The sequence below is a fragment of the Stegostoma tigrinum genome, chromosome 19 (assembly GCF_030684315.1).
Source record: "Stegostoma tigrinum isolate sSteTig4 chromosome 19, sSteTig4.hap1, whole genome shotgun sequence".
NCBI classification, from domain to species: domain Eukaryota; kingdom Metazoa; phylum Chordata; class Chondrichthyes; order Orectolobiformes; family Stegostomatidae; genus Stegostoma; species Stegostoma tigrinum.
This window is the reverse complement of record NC_081372.1, coordinates 47,351,074-47,369,381: the sequence shown is the minus strand read 5'-3', so window position 1 is coordinate 47,369,381 and position 18,308 is coordinate 47,351,074. Positions and strand designations below refer to the sequence as shown.

Genomic DNA, 18,308 nt, shown 5'->3' with positions numbered 1-18,308 from the left:
GGTTTATTTCAATGCTACATTTTATCTGTAAACTGCTGTTACTCTAAACCATACAGAAATTAATAGAGTGAGTATAACTTTGCGCTGAGGTGTCACATCATGACAGTGTAACATAAATCATTCTTAGTTGTATGGAATCTAAACAATAATTAAGTGAGACAATGGCCTTGATCCAGATAACCAGTTAATATTCTGGGGACCCGGGTTCAAATCCACCATGGCACATGATGAGTTTTGAATTCAATGAAAAATCAATCTGGAATCAAGACTATAATGGTGACAATAAAACCATTGCCGATTGTCAGAAAAACCGATTTGGTTCACTAAAGTTTTTTAGGGAAAGAAACTGTCATCCTTACTTGTTCTGGTCTATTGCCCTCTGGGCAATTAGAGATGGACAATAAAATGATGGTCTAGTCAGCAATATCCTCATCCCGTGAATGAACAAAAAATAATTGACAACAGTCAACAACCTTCTGTCTCACACTCCTAAAGTTAAAATTACACCCCATTTAATCAACTGTTGACCATTATCTGACTATCTGTATTTATTTTCAATGTTTTGGCTTTTTAACTATATGACACAACTGGGTGGCTGGATAGGCCAGTTCAGAGAGCAATTAAGAGTGAACCACATTGTTGCAGGTCTGGAGTTACACGTAGTCCAGATTAGGGGAGGATGACAGATGTCTTTCCTAAAAGATATTAGTGAACCAAATAGTCTTCTTTTCAATAGTGACAATAACCATTACGCCAGCATATTTTTTTTATTTATTATGCAATTAAGGCTGCAATCATCATTTGTTTCTGGACCTTCACTTTTCTCCTGCGGCGTTGGGTCAAGTGCCTGCCATCCATCGTTACCAGGTCTCAAATCATATCTTGCCATCCAAGATTCTGCCCAAACATGGAAATTCCTGAAATACAACAACATCTGGAATCTTCAGTCAGAGTACTCAAACTTCTATGGAAAAAAATAAACCTATTGAGCAAAAGGTACATATTGTATTTGTTAAATAATTGGAAGCCTGATTAATGAATTTTTTGCCAGTTGCAATTTCAGTTTGGACAAATTTTTCAACAGACAAAAATATCTTAACAATGGTTGATACTTTAGAGTCACAAAATTTTAAAGACACAGTAGTTACAGTTTTAACTCACCATATACTATCTTCTGATTTGCCCAGTTCCATTCCTTCTTCATCATACTCATTCTCAATGATTAAGTTCCCATTGGTGTCATGTGCAGATTCAAAGTTTGTAACAACACGGGTTGGAATTCCTAAGCACCTCAGAACTAAAGAAAGGAAAAGTGATGAATTTATTTTGAATGTTATTCCATTTTTAAGACAGTGACAGCATAAGGATCTCATGAAATTCAATTTAGTCCATAAATTTAAATTGTAATTTCAGACAATGTTTGTAGTAATATTTTCATGATTTAAGAATATGTTTTTTTATATTCAGAAACAGAGCGGTCAGGTTTTATTCTTGGAAAGCTGATACTATTTACATAGAATCTCTTATGGAGTTGACTGACAAGGAGTGTTTGAAACAAACAGCACTGACATCTTTTGAGAGACAGTTGAGGCAAACATGTAGGGGGACACACATGAGATCAGAGTGGAAAGTGGTTGTTGCAGTGGGAGGATATGCTGTTTCGATATGAATGGTTGGATCATGGAGCATTTTGCCCTGTTGGTTCTATATAATTAAATAAAATGAGTCACTTTCATCAAAAAAAACACATCTTATGAGGGAGGGAGGGAGGGAAAGGCATTTCAGTGAAATGTTTATTGATTCTAATGGCAAAATTGTTTTGATTTGTTCCATAAAATATGGGACTAATTGAACCTGTTAACTTAGAATCTATACAAATATAGATTGCAATTATGCAAAGTCATATATACTTGGATGAAAACATACTTCAAATATATAAGATAATATTTAAATGCACACTCTTTTTTGTTTCAATATCATTTCCACGTGAAAACCAAATTATGCCTACCTGTGCAGGCTACTGCTGCAAACACCCAACACTGCCCATAGCAAACTGGCTGACAGCCACTGTGGTTCCACTGACGAAGAATTGCAACACTTCCATTCCATTTCCCTGGATGCACTCCATCAGTATATGGATCATCCCATTTGCCAAAGAGTATTCCATTATCATCATTACAATTTATCTGAAAGGTTAAGACTGAAATGTTGTGCTGGCTTTTTTATGGCGTTGTGACAATATTGAGAAGAAAAATACATCAATGCATCAATGTGATAATTTACAACTATTTATGGAACTGAACTACTTAAAGAAACACTCATTTTCTGATACTGAAATATTTTCAGCCTTTTGCAGTGAATTAAAAGACTATCATTGCTCTCAGCATAACTTCAGGAAAATGTCAAGGCTTGAGGTGACAATCAATGTGGTTCAAGCTTTTAGTTGAGTCTGTGGCGTTGACAGCCATTGTGCATGAAGATGAACTCCAGAGGTGAAATTGATCAGGTAACCCACAAATAGCCAAATGAAAAAAAAATGAGAAAGACTGTAAGGCTATTCAACATATTGGGTAGAATCTTATTGAGGCCTGCATGCCGTGGGCTTTGGCATGAAATGTGGCAGAATCACATGTGAAGCCCACCATGGTCTATCTCAATGTCAATCTTTTAAGCAAGTCCCAGGCATCAAGGCAAGGATCCAATCACCAGGACTATGACATCTCATATTTGTGAAACACTCATCGTCCTCATGGTGTCTCTCTGCATTGATCTGCATTGCAACTAGTATTGAAAGGCAACTCTGCCGCAGGGACAGGCATCCATCTCACGGATTAGACCATGCTGCAATTTAGCACTGCAATTTAGCACTGCATGCTTACTCTCTTAGCACTTGTTTGGATGCCTACCTGCATGCTTGCAGCATGCATGCTTTGCCTTACTCTGTCTTGCAAACACTATGCCATGCCTGTTAGCATGTCGGCACTTCACCAAAAGCTTAAAGACTACCTGTAATTCTGTACTGATGCCCTGTTTTGTGCAGACACACTGCCCATCATGCGTTGGGTAGAGTGGGAAGTCATCTTCCTGTACAGCACAGTGTCCCACAAGTAGTGTAGTTTTGTGGCTGTGATGCCTTTATGTTTCTGTGAGGGCAATGCCAGATTGCCAATATTGTCTGGCAGCACAGTAGCTTTTTAAAAGCTATACCAAGGATGCCAGTCTGTCAGCAAATATCCAGTAGGTAGCAAACTGCAGCTGGAACAGTGCCAAGTAAGATGAGTGATGGGCTAGAATCAGCGGTGAGTCGGGGGCGGGGGGGGGGCGGGTGAGGGTAATATAGGACCACAGGTCGTTAATAAGATGAGTTTGGTAAGATACTGTGAGAATCTCACTGGATGTCATGGTAAGAGACCTTCCAAAAGGCTCAACAAATCTGAGTAAATCAACAACTGTAAGCTTCAGTCCATTGTCATAAGTAATCTAAGCTCATAAAAGCTTGAGCAGTCAGCAGTGGCATACTTAGTCTTCTGGAATACATTATTAGGTCACGCTTTGAAAAGGTACACTGTTGTTTATTAAGACTACTAACTTTGTAGAACTGTTCTTACCATAGCGGATACTATTCTACAGATGTAAACAGGTGAACTTCTGCGTGCACAATCTTTTGCTGGGTTTTTCAGATGTTTGTGACTATTGTCTAGTAATTTAAGGCAGATGTCTAAAATATCTTCTTCAAACTAGAAAACAGATTAAAAATAAAACATGAACACTGCTTAAAAGAATTAGCTTTATGTAATATTCATGAACAATTCTTCGGAAAAAAGTACGATGAGCAACAAGGAGATAAGGAAAAATAACAGTTGAGCTTAGTTGCTAAAGACAACTTAATAACAAACATTCTCAGTTTTACAAAGACCTGTCCAAAGTTCCATGGCAGATGTTGAATGTATTCAGAGCAACCCGTGAAGATAATTCCTTGCTCATTTAGCACATACTCATTTAGCTGTGCAGCATCATTCATGAAGACTTCATCCTCTAAAAGAAAAGGAAAGTGCAAGAATTACAAAAGCTACAATTTGCGGACTGTAGGAGATTAGAACAGGATCTCTTTAATGCCAGAGATCTTCATAGCTGGCTAAGTCCTTCTGTTCATCATACATCTTAAGGCATAACAATAGAAGGAGTTAGCAAGTCACTTTTAATATTCAGATTAGTAAATCATTTCAAGGATGCACTGCTTCTGTGAAGAAAATACATGATTGTTTACGCCATACATGTTTCATGCAAAAAAACTAAATGTCATGCTTTTCTCAAGCTGAAGGTTAACTTGCAGAGTTGAAGTTACAAGGGACATAATGGTGTACTCTGCATGGAATTTATTTATCATTTCCAATGTTCATAACGCCACTTTCTTGATGATAAATGATGGATGCTGAAGTGGGACCTGTAATTATTTGGTACCTGCGTATTTGCATGCAAATTAAAAAGAAATCAAACAAAAAGGGAAACTTCTATGTGCTGACATTCCAGTACAACCGGGGCATTGAAAAAAATTGGGGTTTGTATTTTGCTACTGATTGTGTGTTTATCTCTGGATATGTTAGAGTTTGGAACATAATTCACACAACAGCAGTGATAATTAATCAACACAAATTGTAATCTCTGGAAGGCCAACTAATAACCAAATTCAAATCACCATGGTGTGTAGGTTGTTCTGCAAACAATAGCCTTCTTAAAGATTCACTACTTAGAAGACCAAGGGCAGCAGATCCGTAATAACAATACTACCTGAAAAATCAGTTTCAAGTCATACATTCTCCTGACTTGAGCCTATATTGCCCATTCTTCCCTGTCACACGGTCAAATTCCTAGAAGTCTCTCCCTAATGGTACTATGCACATGCCTGCCCCATGTACTGAAGCAATTCAAAAAAGCAGCTCACTCTCACTTCCTCTCATGGCAATAAATGCTGGCCTAGACAATGATGTCCACATATCATGAACAAATTTTTAAAATCTGTTCAGTGTCTATGGACCAGATCTTGGTGTAAAAATAATGTGTTCACACACACATACACACACACACACACACACACACACACACACACACACACACACACACACACACACACACACACACACACAAATATGGAAGTCAGAAGATTAACAGACCCACTGTGGGTGTGTAACTTGCATAGATCCACAACTCGCTGGTGGTTTGATGCCACCCAGCTCTTGGATTAGACCTCTTGCATCACCAGACTGTTTGCTTGATTTTTTCATGCTCACTAACCTTGAGTCAACCTGGATGGTCATGGTTATGCCCAGCCTACCCCCTTCCACACCACATCCAGCCAGAGTTACCAATCTCATTTAATTCTGCATTGCCTTGTCTTGCCATTTTGCTTTTCCTTTATTCATTCATAGGATGAGGGCATCACTGCCAGGCAGCATTTATTGCCCATCTCTAATTCTCAGAGGCCAAAGTCCCTAGAGGACATTAGTGAACCAGACGAGTTTCATTTTTCCCCAACAATCAACAATCATGGTCATCATTAATTTCTTAATTCCAGATAATTGTTGAATTCAGGTTCCATCATCTGACATGGTGGGATTTGAAACCGGGCCCCCATAACATTATCTGAGTCTCTGGGCTAACATTAGGCCATCACCTTCCTCTCGTGTGCAGGCTTAAGGCCAAGATACTTGTGTTGGTTGGCAGCAGTCCTTAGTCAAGTGCAAGAAGACAGCCTTCAGTCAGGACACCTGGTACAATAGAACATAGAACATTACAGCACAGTACAGGCCTTCGGCCCTCGATGTTGTGCCGACCTGTCATACCGATCTGAAGCCCATCTAACCTACACTATTCCATGTACGTCCATATGCTTGTCCAATGATGACTTAAAGGTACTTAAAGTTGGCGAATCTACTACCATTCAAGTGCAGTCTCTGATATTGATTCCAAGGTTTGTGCACAGTCATGTGGTGCTGTCAGAGTCAGGATTCTCTCCTTAAAGAGGGTGAGGTGCTGAATATTAGACAGCCCACTACCCACCATGTCTACTTCTGACCCGTTTCTCCTGGATTCAGAGAAAGAATGAAAGATTGAGCAAGATGAACATGGATGGCACAGCTGTTTGTGCTGAAGATGTAGGGAAAACAGTGGTAGGGGACTGTTCTCAAGTGAGTGAGTAGGCAGCACAGGTGCTATTTAGGATTAGAAAGTAGATGGCCTGAGGTGGGTGAGGGAGAGTGAGGGAAAATATTGTGGGTAATTCTGAGAGAAGTAGAACATCGGTAGAATTTGTTGGGTGGTGGGTGCAGTAACAGGGGTAGAGTGAGCATGAGGTAACACTGTGGTGGCATTTGCCTCATAAAACAGAAGATGTCATTGACCTTCTTCCTTTATTGCTGGGCATTCCTCAGACAGCTGAGATTTCAATTACATGGAACCTTGAACCAAGCGGGCAGTGTCTGTAAGCATGGCATCCTCTGCTGGTCCGAAGGGAAGAGATCAATCCTGTCTGCACCTCCTCATTCATCAGTATCTCCAGGTACCTATCCGAAGAGTGGGGTGTGAGTTTCTTCTTTATTTGCCACACCCCAAGCAAATATCAGAGTCATGCAGGGCAGCTCTGGACTAACAGCGTTTATTCAGGTATACAGCCTTTTAAAGACACTATAGCTGCCAGGGATACCAGCCCATTCCCAGATATCCTCATAAAGGTGAATTCTTCTAGGCAAAACAAGGTGGTAGAATTGACATAGCATCAGGCAAGCAGTGAGGTGTTAATGTGATAACATCCCATTGATTTCTATATTTCTATAAATTAAAGTCTTTTATCTGCATTTGATTCCTATACAGAAACTTTAATTTATAGAAGTAAAGTCTTTTGTCTACCTACACATAGGTATGCAGGCACTGCCCTGAAGCTTCCTGCCCAGCTAGGAATTCAGTGTAAAGCTTTTGTAACTCCTTATCTTCTCACACGTCGGTATGCAGACGCTGTCTTAAGCATCCTGACTGAATTAAAATTAGAATCAAACTGTTTCAAGTAGGGTTAGGTGGGGAAAATTTGGTAAAGATGTGAAATCTCTAAAGCATGTAACTTCTGTCGCTGACAATGGGGCCAGGGCACTGACTTTGTTCTAGCCAGACACACTGGCAACTTGAAATCACTATCTGTCCCAGGCAATAACTCGAAATCGCTTCCTGCCATTAGCAGCTACTTCACTGGCAATCGATGCTATGTCCTGGTCTTTTATGTAATAATTGTTTGGTATCCTGTTTTTGTCTGTTGTAGTTATCGTTTTATGTATCATGTCATTGTAAATTGTGAAATCGTTTTATGCAACATGTCTTTTGTAAAGTATAAAAAGTGGGGACTGTCCGCTGCTCGGAAAGAATTACTTGCGAGACTCTGCACTCTGTGCTGGGTTAAGTACAGCGATTCTCCCCAGCTTGTACTTGCTTGGCAATAAAGGGATTTGTGTTTTTCTAAACAGGTCAATGTCTTGATATTGCAGCAAGTCCGTGAGGGTCTCCGAAAACGAACCTGACAGCGGGGCACCATAGAGGCATGGTAGATAATTAATGTGGTGGGCTTGGAACAATGCAGCAAGAAACCTCACCAAGTCCCACACAGAAGGACCTTCCGTAAAACGTAATGAAATTGACACTCAGTGAATTATTGTAAGATTCGAGTGTTTGTGTCATTCTACTACTGCCTTCCCGAATATTTTTGTGTCTCTGCAAACTTGGCTATAGTATAACAAATTCATTCACCCAATAATTTAAATTATAATTTATGGTGGTCTCAGCATTGAGCCTTTTTGTACTCTACTAGTTCCAAGATGTGATCCTGAAAATACCACATTTAGCCCAACACTCTGCCTTCTATCAGTTGGACTACCCTCTAGCCATGCTAATTTACTGCATCCCAACAGTATGGGTTCTTATCCTATTAAGTAACATTACATGTGGTGTTTTAAGCAATGCCTTTTAGAAATACAAATATACTACATCTATTGGCTCCTCTTTATCTGTTCTGTTTGTAACCTTCTCAAAGAATTCTAGTAAATTTTTCATGTATTATTTCCACTTTATTAGGCCACATTGACTCTGTTTCACGATATTAAGTATTCCTAAAAATTCTGGTATTACATCCTTTGCAGCAATATAGCATTTTCCCAATGACAAATAACCAGATAAAGGGCCTATGGTTACCTTTTTTTTCTTTCTCTCTGCTCTTGTATAATGGTTTTACATGGGCAATTCTATAATCCTCTGGAGCTTCTCCAGAATCTACAGGTTCTTGAATGATCACTACCAGTGCATTCATTATCTCTGCAATAACTTTGTCTAATATTCCAGGAGGCAATCTATTAGGTCCAGTGGAAATATCAGCCTTCAGCCCCATTATTTTCCCTGATATTTTTTTCTCTGGTGATAGTCGTTGTATTTACTCCTTCCCATCTGTTTCCCCTTGATTTAGTGCTATTAGTGTCCTCTACCATGAAGACTGATGTAAAACATCAATTCATCTCCTCTGCCATTTCCTGGTTCCCCATTATTGCTTTCTCAGCATCATTCTTTAATGGACCTATATTTACTGTGGCTACTTTCTTCCTTTCAACACTTTTAAAGAAGTCTTGCAGTCTATTTTGATATTATTTGCTCATTTTCCCCTCATGCTTTGTTTTCTCCCTCTCTCTCTCTCCCAGTCCTCTGGTTTATCATTAATCTTTGCTACATTGTGTGTGTGTGTTTTTATTTTTCAGTTCAATACTATCCTTAGCTTTCTTGGTTGACCAAGGCTGGTTTGTCCATTTCCATGAATCCATCTTCCTGAGTGGGATATATCTTTGCTGCAAGTCCTGAACTTTTTGCCATTGAACGTAGATCATAGAATCCCTACAGTTTGGAAACAAGCCCTTTGGCCCAACAAGTCCATACCGAACGACAGAGCATCCCACCCAGACACATCCTTCAGTGACCCACCTAACCTACACATCGTTAAACATTGTGGGCAATTTACCATGGTGAATCTACCTAACCTGCACATCTTTGGACTGTGGGAGGAAACCGGAGCACCCGGAGGAAACCCACGCAGACATGGGGAGAACGTGTAAACTCCACACAGGCAGTTGCCTGAGGGTGGAATCAAACCCAGGTCTCTGGTGCTGTGAGGCTGCAGTGCTAACCACTGAGCCACCGTGCCGCCCTAAACGTCAACTGTATTTTCTGCTAAACTCCTTTCCCAGTTCAATCCAGCTCACTGCCCTCATTTTTTTTTGTAATTGTAGATATTTAAGTTTAGCACAGTTGTTTCCGAGACAGTGTTTCTCTTATTTTATTTCTCTCTGTTTTTTTCCCACAGTTTATCCAATCTTCCTTTGTTTCTCTTTATTCCTCTTTCAGCACTGGATTTGACTCTGATTTATATCCCTCAATGGTCTTCTGTTTATCTCTCATCCTTAAATATCATTGCATAATACGATATGCTTTTAGTCCCACCGGTCACTGAGGTCTAAAAAGGTCTGTTACCCTGACCACTGCAGAAAATTAAAGCCCAGACACATTTTGAGTGAGGGATGAGGAGAAGTTAACTAATTGTAAACATCACGTGATACCCATTCTGATTAGAATTGGACACGTACTTATCTTTTCTATACACGTAAGGGCAGTCTTTTTTTTATATGAGGTCCCACTCTCCGGAATAGTGAATTAATGTAACTTAGCATAAACCATGAGTAAATGTCATGGAGGAGATGATATAATCTTCCTTTAACTTAAAGTAAAAAGCAAGACAACTATAAGGAAGTCAGGAAAGATCTAAATGGCTAAGTGCCCTGTGACCATGATCCCCAACTGTAATATGCAGCCTTTGCAACTTTGCCTGTGTTGGTTTGTCACTCTAGCTATTAATAAAGAAAGGCTTTGTATTTAGAAGCATCCTATCAGCACAGAGGCAATGGACTCAATATTTATTGTGGCTGGCTTCCACATTTGGGATGCAGTTCTGGTCAAAATGTCTGGCTAGCTGGCATTAAAGCTGAAGGAGAGAAAAGATCTGAGCTATGTACTAAAATAAGATAAACCACTGCAGAAGCTGTAGAATTGAAACAAAGAAGAAATTGCTGCAGAAACTCAGCACATTTGGCAGCTATCTGTGAAGAGAAAGTAGAATTAAGGTTTTGATTTGAAGCATGCTTCTTCACAACTGAGTCACGTCGCCTCATTAGCACACCGAAAGAAAGGACAGGCCTCTTTGGAACATTACCCAGCAACTGTGCCCCACTTCCACTCCCTTTACTGTGTCAGTTAAAACCTCCTGAGTTCAGGTTTGAAATTTTTATTGAAATTTTGATATCACACCTGATCTACAGCTACAACTAGAGGTAACCAGTTCCAAGGTCTTCAACAGCGTTTATCTGCCTGTACATTACGATTGCATGGGCTCTTTTGAGCCAAATCCCTTCACTAGAAACTGGACAAGGTTAATGAGCATAGTTATTCCATCATTATCTTAGAGGTAAAACAAAGTCAAATATTTATACATAATACTTGGAAAGGAATCTATTCCATTTTGAAGCTTCATATAAGCCATAACTGTGCCTGTCATGCATTACTTTACAGGTATTTCCTTCTGGAATACATTTACTGACAATCAGCCAAGTAAGTACAGGGTACAATTGTGTCATGTGTATACAAGGCATCGTGATCACAAAGTCATCAGAAATCAATCTAAATTTCAAATTTCTTTAGACTTTCATATCTAAGTTTCAAAGCAAATTTAATTCAAGATTCCATGCACCAGTAAATAAACTTTCCTGAGAGCATACAGCGCTTATTCTTACATTTTCATCTTGTACCTGTACAAACTAGAATCTGGAATAAAGCAACTTTTCATTCAAGTTGTATTTCTGGAAGAAAATGTCACAAAGCCCTATGACTATCTTCAAATCTTCGAGAAGAGTACATCAAAAAGTAGTATCTCCTCAAAAGTAACAGCCTTCTGGTTAACCTGTATTATGGTTCTAACAGAGTAAATACAGGAAATCATTTGAATTGAATGTTAAAAGCAACGGTACCTGAACACCATGGATTGAAAAGTACGACAAACTCCCCAAGTGGATAGACGAGAGTCTGATCCACAGTTACTTTCTGCAGGGCAATGGTGTGACAACCAATCTTAGCATTTGGTGCTGCGCTTATAATTAGTGACAAACTGATTCTGGACGAGGAGACAACAACAGCACTCCATCTCTTTGCGTTTATTGTGTCCGATGGCAGAAACAGGATTTTAGTTCCTGAAGTCTCCGAAGGGTTAGTCCCTAAAATAAAGGAACAGAAATGAATTAATTAATTCTAAAGCTATTTAAACTGATTTTTAACCAACAATCAAATTAGTGACCTTTAATGGAAGCACTATTTCTAGAACAGACATTAACTACTTGACGATCACTATCAGACCGACAGCAAATCTTGCTACAAGAATCTGAAGGGGATTTTCTGATTCATTCATGGGATGTGGGCATCACTAACCAGGCCAGGACTTCATGGTTCATCCCGAATTGCACAGAAGGCAGTTAAATGTCAACCACATTGTTGTGGGTCTGGAGTCACATATAGGCCGGTCCAGGGAGGGATGGTTAATGAAGCAGATGGGTTTTTCTGACAATCGACAATGGTTTCAAGATCCCCATTAGACTCCTAATTTCAGATATTTGATTGGATGGTACAGAATACGTGTTTATTTTCATGTAGAAATGTAAACTGGAGGCGGGGGCATAGTTTAAAAATAGTAATAGTAATAGTAAGATGGAGATGAGGAGGAATTTCTTCGTTTAGGAAGTCATAAAGCTTTAAATTCTTATCTACAGAAGCAATATAAGTTAGGCCGGAATACATATTCAAGCCTAACTCAGATTTTTGATTAACAAAGGAGTCAAGAATTATGACGAACAGGCAGAAAAGTGGAGATAAAGCAAAATTCAGATCAATCAATAAATGACAGAAGACGTTCAATGGGCTGTATGGACCATTCCTATTCCTATTTCTAATGATCTAATGTCCAAGTCCAGTTAATGGAGTTGTGAGTGTTTGTTTAAATGTCATGGTCTTCAAATCAGAACGCTCAACTGCCAGAAAAGTAATTGCAAGCAAGCAACTAAACCACAAAATCTGATAACACTCTACTCAGACAGGATGCTGCAAAAGCAGTTGGCCATAACGTTGAAAATAAGGGGAAACTATGATATTTTATCTCAACTTTTTGCCCAGTTTCAACATCCTGTCTGCCACTCCCTGTCTGGCCGATGGTGATTGTAAAAATGTAAAAAAAAGCATGTGAGCTTTTCAAAACGAAAATTGTAATTCAACCATCATTTCATGTGACCCTTCAGTCACGCAAACCAATCAAAGATCTTGGCGGTACAAACACACACTAAAATCAGTTATTAGAGAAGTAAAAGAACAATGATTTTTTTTAAAATTCGCTTTATCGATTATCATTAATAGATACTCTGTGAAGTTTCGCACCATTATTGCAAAGTGGTTACCTGTTTGAGCAACAAGTTTAAATCTGTCATTGTCTGGATCATATTGATTTCTGTTAAATTGCACTGTGATCTTGAAGGGCTGTCCACGCCTGACTATCAGTCGCTTGGTGCTGATCTCAGCAGTTCGGTGATCTTGGTTATTCTTCTCACAATGCAAGTCAACGTAACTCACATCTTGCATGACACGGTCTGCACCTTGAAGAAAGGGAAATTGTGTTAGGTGTTGAGAATTTGCAGCGGTTAGGACTCCCCTAATGAGGACGTAACCAATTTTCTATTTTGTTAGAACAGCAAAGGAAATTCATTCAAATGTATCAAGTTTTTATTCAGCAATATAATTTAATGTAATTTCACCCACGGGGACTTTTGTCTCATTTTTGTTTATGTAAAATGATGAATGATATTTGTTCATCTGAAGCTATCCTTCAAAATTATTGAAGAATTAAAGGTACATCAGTTTAACACTGTACTTACATAACGGCATTTAAATGCACGACAGCAGTGATTGTAACAAGATCAGCCAGATGAATAGGAGTTCCCTGATTGGGGCTTTTAACCAGAAGGATACCTGGCTTACAGTTAAAAAGATGAGTGTCAGACATTCTGACACTCTGTGAGCTGGCTCTGAGGGAGCTGGACCAATGTCAATGACTCTCCATGTGTAAATAAAGAGTGACTTGGTGGCAGGATGCCAGCCTCAGTGGAGTTATTTCTATGGCAATGAGAGTAAAGCACAGTCCTGAAGAAACTTGCTCGCAACAGTTGTATTTGAGATGGGATGAGAATTTCTGACATCTGACCATTATTTGGGAAGGCTCATTCAACAATGCCGTTGAAGACTAGGCCCAGTACATGGAAAGAATGTTTTTTTTTCTCAAGCAAATTATATTGGGGCAGTTGAAAAGCAATAAATAATTTTCCTGACAGCTTGTGGATCAACAACTTTTTCAGTTATTAGGAGCTTAAGTTTCCCTGAAGCATCAGATACTAAAATATTTCAGTCGATGGATTTAGTTAAGAAATATTACAAAACCAAGCCTCCTCTAATTCTGAGATGTTATCATTTTTACTTAGCAATTCGAGAACCAGAAGAATCCGTTTTGGGATTTTTGACTAGATTTCATTTAATCCTTAATGAGATGCTGAGAGACCATTTGGTATGTGTGATTAATGATTCAACCAAGCAAAAGTGCTTGCCAGCTGAAGCCCAACCAGACTTCAAACAGCATTACTACTGGCTTTATCATTGGAACATGTGGTAAATAGAACATACAAATTGCAGGGTACTTTGAGGAAGTGGACACCCTCACCAGTCTGATTGAGATTAGGGAGCACCACTTAAGTGAAGGAAATTCCATAGCCTCACTCAGGATATATCTTGAACAGAGCGACTTTAGGCTGGCAAAACCCCAACACAAAGCCAAGCCTCTGCTAAACAGTTAAACTTTTCTTCTGGATCTGGGCTGGCAAGCCTTTGTCGTCACTGCCAGTACATAGACTTGAGAGAGTAAAAGAGTCCCTCTCGAACCAAACTGAGGAAGAGAACTCATAACCCAGTATTCCAGGAGACTCCACACTCTGGAAAGTTCACCCTACATCTGGCCTAGAACAGTTAAATTGCGTAGCATCATCCAAATTAGAATCAATCAAATAAACATCTGGTTAAATGGTCATGCGGTTCTAATGGAGGTCGATACCAGCATAGCTGTTTCAGTGATCACATAAACAAAATTTGCTATGGACTCCAAGCCTTAAGTTTGTGCAAAACCTTGTCTAGACTGAAAACCTATACCGGGAACCTTTACCGATTAAGGGTGCTACTTCTGTTCCGGTATCTTACGAGAAGCAGCTGGCTCAGTTACCACTGATTGTACTAAAAGGCTTAGGCCCAAGCCTGATGGATTGAAATTGATTGAGAGAGATTCACCTAGATTTCTCGATTAGAAAATGGCTGTCCGAGTGAAGTCCTAATAAAATCCTTGGAAGTTTTTCAAGAAGGTCTAGGAACTATCAAAGGAGCTAAGACCACCTTGCGTGCTGACCAGGAAGCAATTCCACAATACTGCAAGTCCCACACAGTGCCATTTGCCTCACAGGGAAAATTAGAGGCTGAAATCAGAAGGCTGGAAAGTGAAGTAATCTTAAAATCAGCACAGTTTTCACTCCATTTGTACTGATTGTCAATGCCCAACGGGTGGTTCAACTTTGTGGGAGTTTTAAATAAATTGGAAACTTTTCTCACAACTAGATAAATATCCAGGCCCTTGCGTAGAGGACTCATACTCACTGGGCCTGTACTTCACATAGATGGGCATGAGACTTGTGTACTTGCAATTACGCACGGGGCCCGTGCTTCACAAAGATGTATGTGAGCCTTGTCCACTTGTAATTGTGGTTAGATAAGGTTTCCAGATGTATGTTACAATTGAATACCCACCCTTGTGCTGCTATTTGGGGTATCTTCAGCAGATGACATTACAGCCACATTGATCAGGCAATGGCCAGTGTGCCAAAAATTAGGGCCAGCAGCTCCCCCACATTCATGGGAATGGCCAAGTAAGCCCCGAACTTGGTTACATGTGGACTATACAGGTGCTTTCATTCGCTCAATAAAAATCTTCTTAATTATTGCAGACACCCACTCAAAGTTCATAGAGTTCATTCATCAAACACAGGAACAACAACAGAAAAACTGCGCAGCAGTGTTGGTCACAGAAAATGGGCAATCATATACCAGCAGGGAATTTGACTACTTCCAAAAGTCAAATGGGATTTGACATATAAGGACAGCTCCATACTATCCATCATCCAATGGCCTGGTGGAAAAAGCAGTCCAAACATTGAAGGCAGGCTTAAAGAAACAGCCTATAGCTTCACTAGGTACCAAACCATCCCAGCCCCTATTTGATTAAAGGTCCACCCCTCATGCAACTACAGGAATAGCTCCAGCAGAGTTGCCAATGGGGAGAAGACTCTACACCAGGTTAAATCAGATATTCCTAAACCTGGGTGGGAGGGTGAAACTGCATCAGGAACGCCAATGCCAGACACAGTTTGGTGCAAGATCACTGGAAATGGGCCTGCATGGGTAAGAGGCTGGCTCGACATGAGGTCAAGATCAGTGATGAGTGGAGTTCAGCTAGGTGTGACAGTCCTGAGCAAGCACATGGAGCATTTGAAAGCTGCAAACTCACAAACTCACAAAGTGTGGGAACAACATGTACCCTGATCCTCAGTACAGTTGACCTGATGCGAAAAAACTCCAGGAATCGCTATAACCAAAAGAACTGACTTATGTCCTTGGATTCAGAGGGGAAGGGCTGTAGAGTTTGTAACAAGGTCAGCCAGGTGGACCACATAAAGTATGAGCTCCCTGATTAGACCAGGTTACCAGTCCCAATCAGGGAGCCCAGGCTGACAGATAAGAATAGGTATGTCAGACATCCTGTTCACTCTGAGGGCTGAGACTCTGTGGGAGTTGGTTCAGTGTCAAGGACTCTCCATGTGTGAATAAAGGGTGACTTGGTGATGCAATATCGGCTTCCACAGAATTATTTCAAGGATGATGTGGGCAAGGGTTTCTTAATGAGGGAAGAGGAACGGTTGATAAAGACCTTGGTAGGAAGACAGAATGGAGAGGTCTGGGTTGGAAAGTAAAAGCACAGGCAGGAAAATTCTAAGGAGAGGCATTGCAAGATATTATAAATGGACTGAAGTATTCTGGAAGGCAGGAGCACAATGGCTGAACATGCAACTATCAATGCCACATGAGATGGAATGGGATGTAATCCGCAGTCTTGTATTGGAAGGGTAGACAGTCTCACTTGTATAACACCAAAGGACATCACTACTTTGGGGAGAAGTGGATTTATGCAAAGTTTTAAGAAAATGTTTAATGTTTTGAAATAATCAAGATTTTGTTTGTATTACTTATGATATGGTGCATCAATGACAAGGCTATCATTTATTTCTTGCCCTAAATTCCCTTGACAAATTAATGTATTATTGTGTGCCTGGAATCAAATGTAGATCAGACTTGGTATTAAGAGTTTATTCCATATTTATGTGTCTGCCATTACGGAAACTAGCTTTTTATTCCAGATGTAATTATTAAACAAATTTACATTCCTCAGCTGCCATGATGTGACTTAAACTCATGTGTGGAGATCGTTGCCAGTTCAGTAACATAGCAACAGTGTTAGTCTGAAAACTGGAGGGACTTGCAGATGGTAGACTGATGAATGAGAGAAGCCTAACTTTGAAGTGCTGAAGACATGATTTAGAGCTACAACAGCTTCAGAGAGAGAGAAGTCAGATCATTGTTGATATTGCAAGGCCAGAGAAAGCTATTTTCAGATGGAGTAAATGTGACTCGTCACCCAATCAATATCAGGCTGGCTTCATTCCCAGGCTCGTTAGGCAAAATTGCTTTGTTGACCAAGATAGCCTTGACACTAAATGTTGGGCAGCCATTTTACTCTGCCTTTGATGAATTCAGCACCACCCTATCTCTTCATCAGGAAGAGGCACCTGGAGTGAGGACAACGTGCCTCATCTCCCCAGCACCTTGTTGTTGGTACTGAGTACCAATGGCTAGAGTGTTGGACTACAGGCCTGTGAGTATATCCAGGGGAAACTGAGACTGTAGGACCTGCCTCTCCATGCCAAACTACCAATGTGTCAAAAGAGACAACCTGATGATCACATACCTGAGGTAGCAGGGTGCCAATGACTGCGCTGCAGCACTGTAACCTTAGTGCCAGGTTGCCTAGTGCCAATAAGCCTGCCCATTGCTCTTGTGCCTGCTTGTATGGTGTCTCTTATTGCCAACAAATGGAGATCTCTCCTGTTCCAGGCTGAGAAGATGCCTGATTTTCTGTCCATTGTCCACTAAGTGCCAGTAGCATTGGCAATTTCTTCCTCAACCAGCTGTGGAAACATGGTGATGATGCGCTCACCAGAATGTACTCTTGGTTGTAATCTGGAGAAAATACCACAGGCGTGTCACCTAGCAGTGGGGGCTGCAGGATGTAGCTGTGTTAGTGAAGCCTCTGAGGCCTCACTATTCTTTTCCTCAGAGTTGGAAGAGAGTATGCCTTTTGGGATGGTGCTCTTGATTGCACCTATTGTGGACACCCTGCCAGAGATAAAAAGAGAAAGTGTCCTCGCCAAGTGGTAAAATCTGTGGCATGACAATAATAAATTTGCAGTGGCTTTGAGGGAGACTAGCACACCATAAGCAATGGTTCTTACTTGGCTGGCAGGACATGGAGATTTTAGCATCACCACAGGACAATCCCAGGCTTCACCTACACAGGTCAAGATTCTCTCCTTTAGGGTTTGAGGAAACAAACATCCAGCAGCCCTTCACCTCCAATGGCTCCTTTGGCCCTGTTATAGGCTGAGTCCTCCTGAAAGGAGGCAAAGGAAGGGTTTGAGTGAGGTACAAGTGGGTGGGCCAGCTATTAATGCTGGTACAAGTTGGGGGTAAGTAGTGAGGTGTCTTGAGTGAGAGAGTAGGCAGCACAGAAAGCATGCAGAGAAGGCAGTGTAGGGAGTTTTGGGTGGCTGAAAATGAGTGGTGAGTGAAGATGTTACATGTGATTGTGAGAGTGGCAGACCATGAGCCTTGGTGCACTAGCAGAGACATAGTGACAATGAAGTAGCAGAGAGAAGTTGGTGATACTTACCCTCATGTAGCACAGGAAGTCATTGGCCTTCTTTCAGCATTTCTTGGTCTTC

The 18,308-nt window shown here is 40.5% G+C and overlaps 1 protein-coding gene across 3 annotated transcripts in view; it reads right to left on the bottom strand.

Annotated features, from left to right (window-relative positions):
* LOC125461521 (protein-glutamine gamma-glutamyltransferase 2-like) overlaps nt 1-18,308 on the bottom strand; it is a 50,238-nt gene that overhangs the window by 18,099 nt on the left and 13,831 nt on the right. For all 3 annotated transcript variants that reach the window (XM_059652832.1, XM_048550405.2, XM_048550404.2), the window contains exons 2-8: nt 12,567-12,761; nt 11,097-11,339; nt 3,917-4,035; nt 3,609-3,737; nt 2,009-2,186; nt 1,162-1,297; nt 814-917 (exon numbers count right to left, since the gene is read on the bottom strand). In XM_059652832.1, the coding sequence (XP_059508815.1) occupies nt 814-917; nt 1,162-1,297; nt 2,009-2,186; nt 3,609-3,737; nt 3,917-4,035; nt 11,097-11,339; nt 12,567-12,761 (1,104 nt within the window). The remainder of the gene's footprint in view (nt 1-813; nt 918-1,161; nt 1,298-2,008; nt 2,187-3,608; nt 3,738-3,916; nt 4,036-11,096; nt 11,340-12,566; nt 12,762-18,308) is intronic.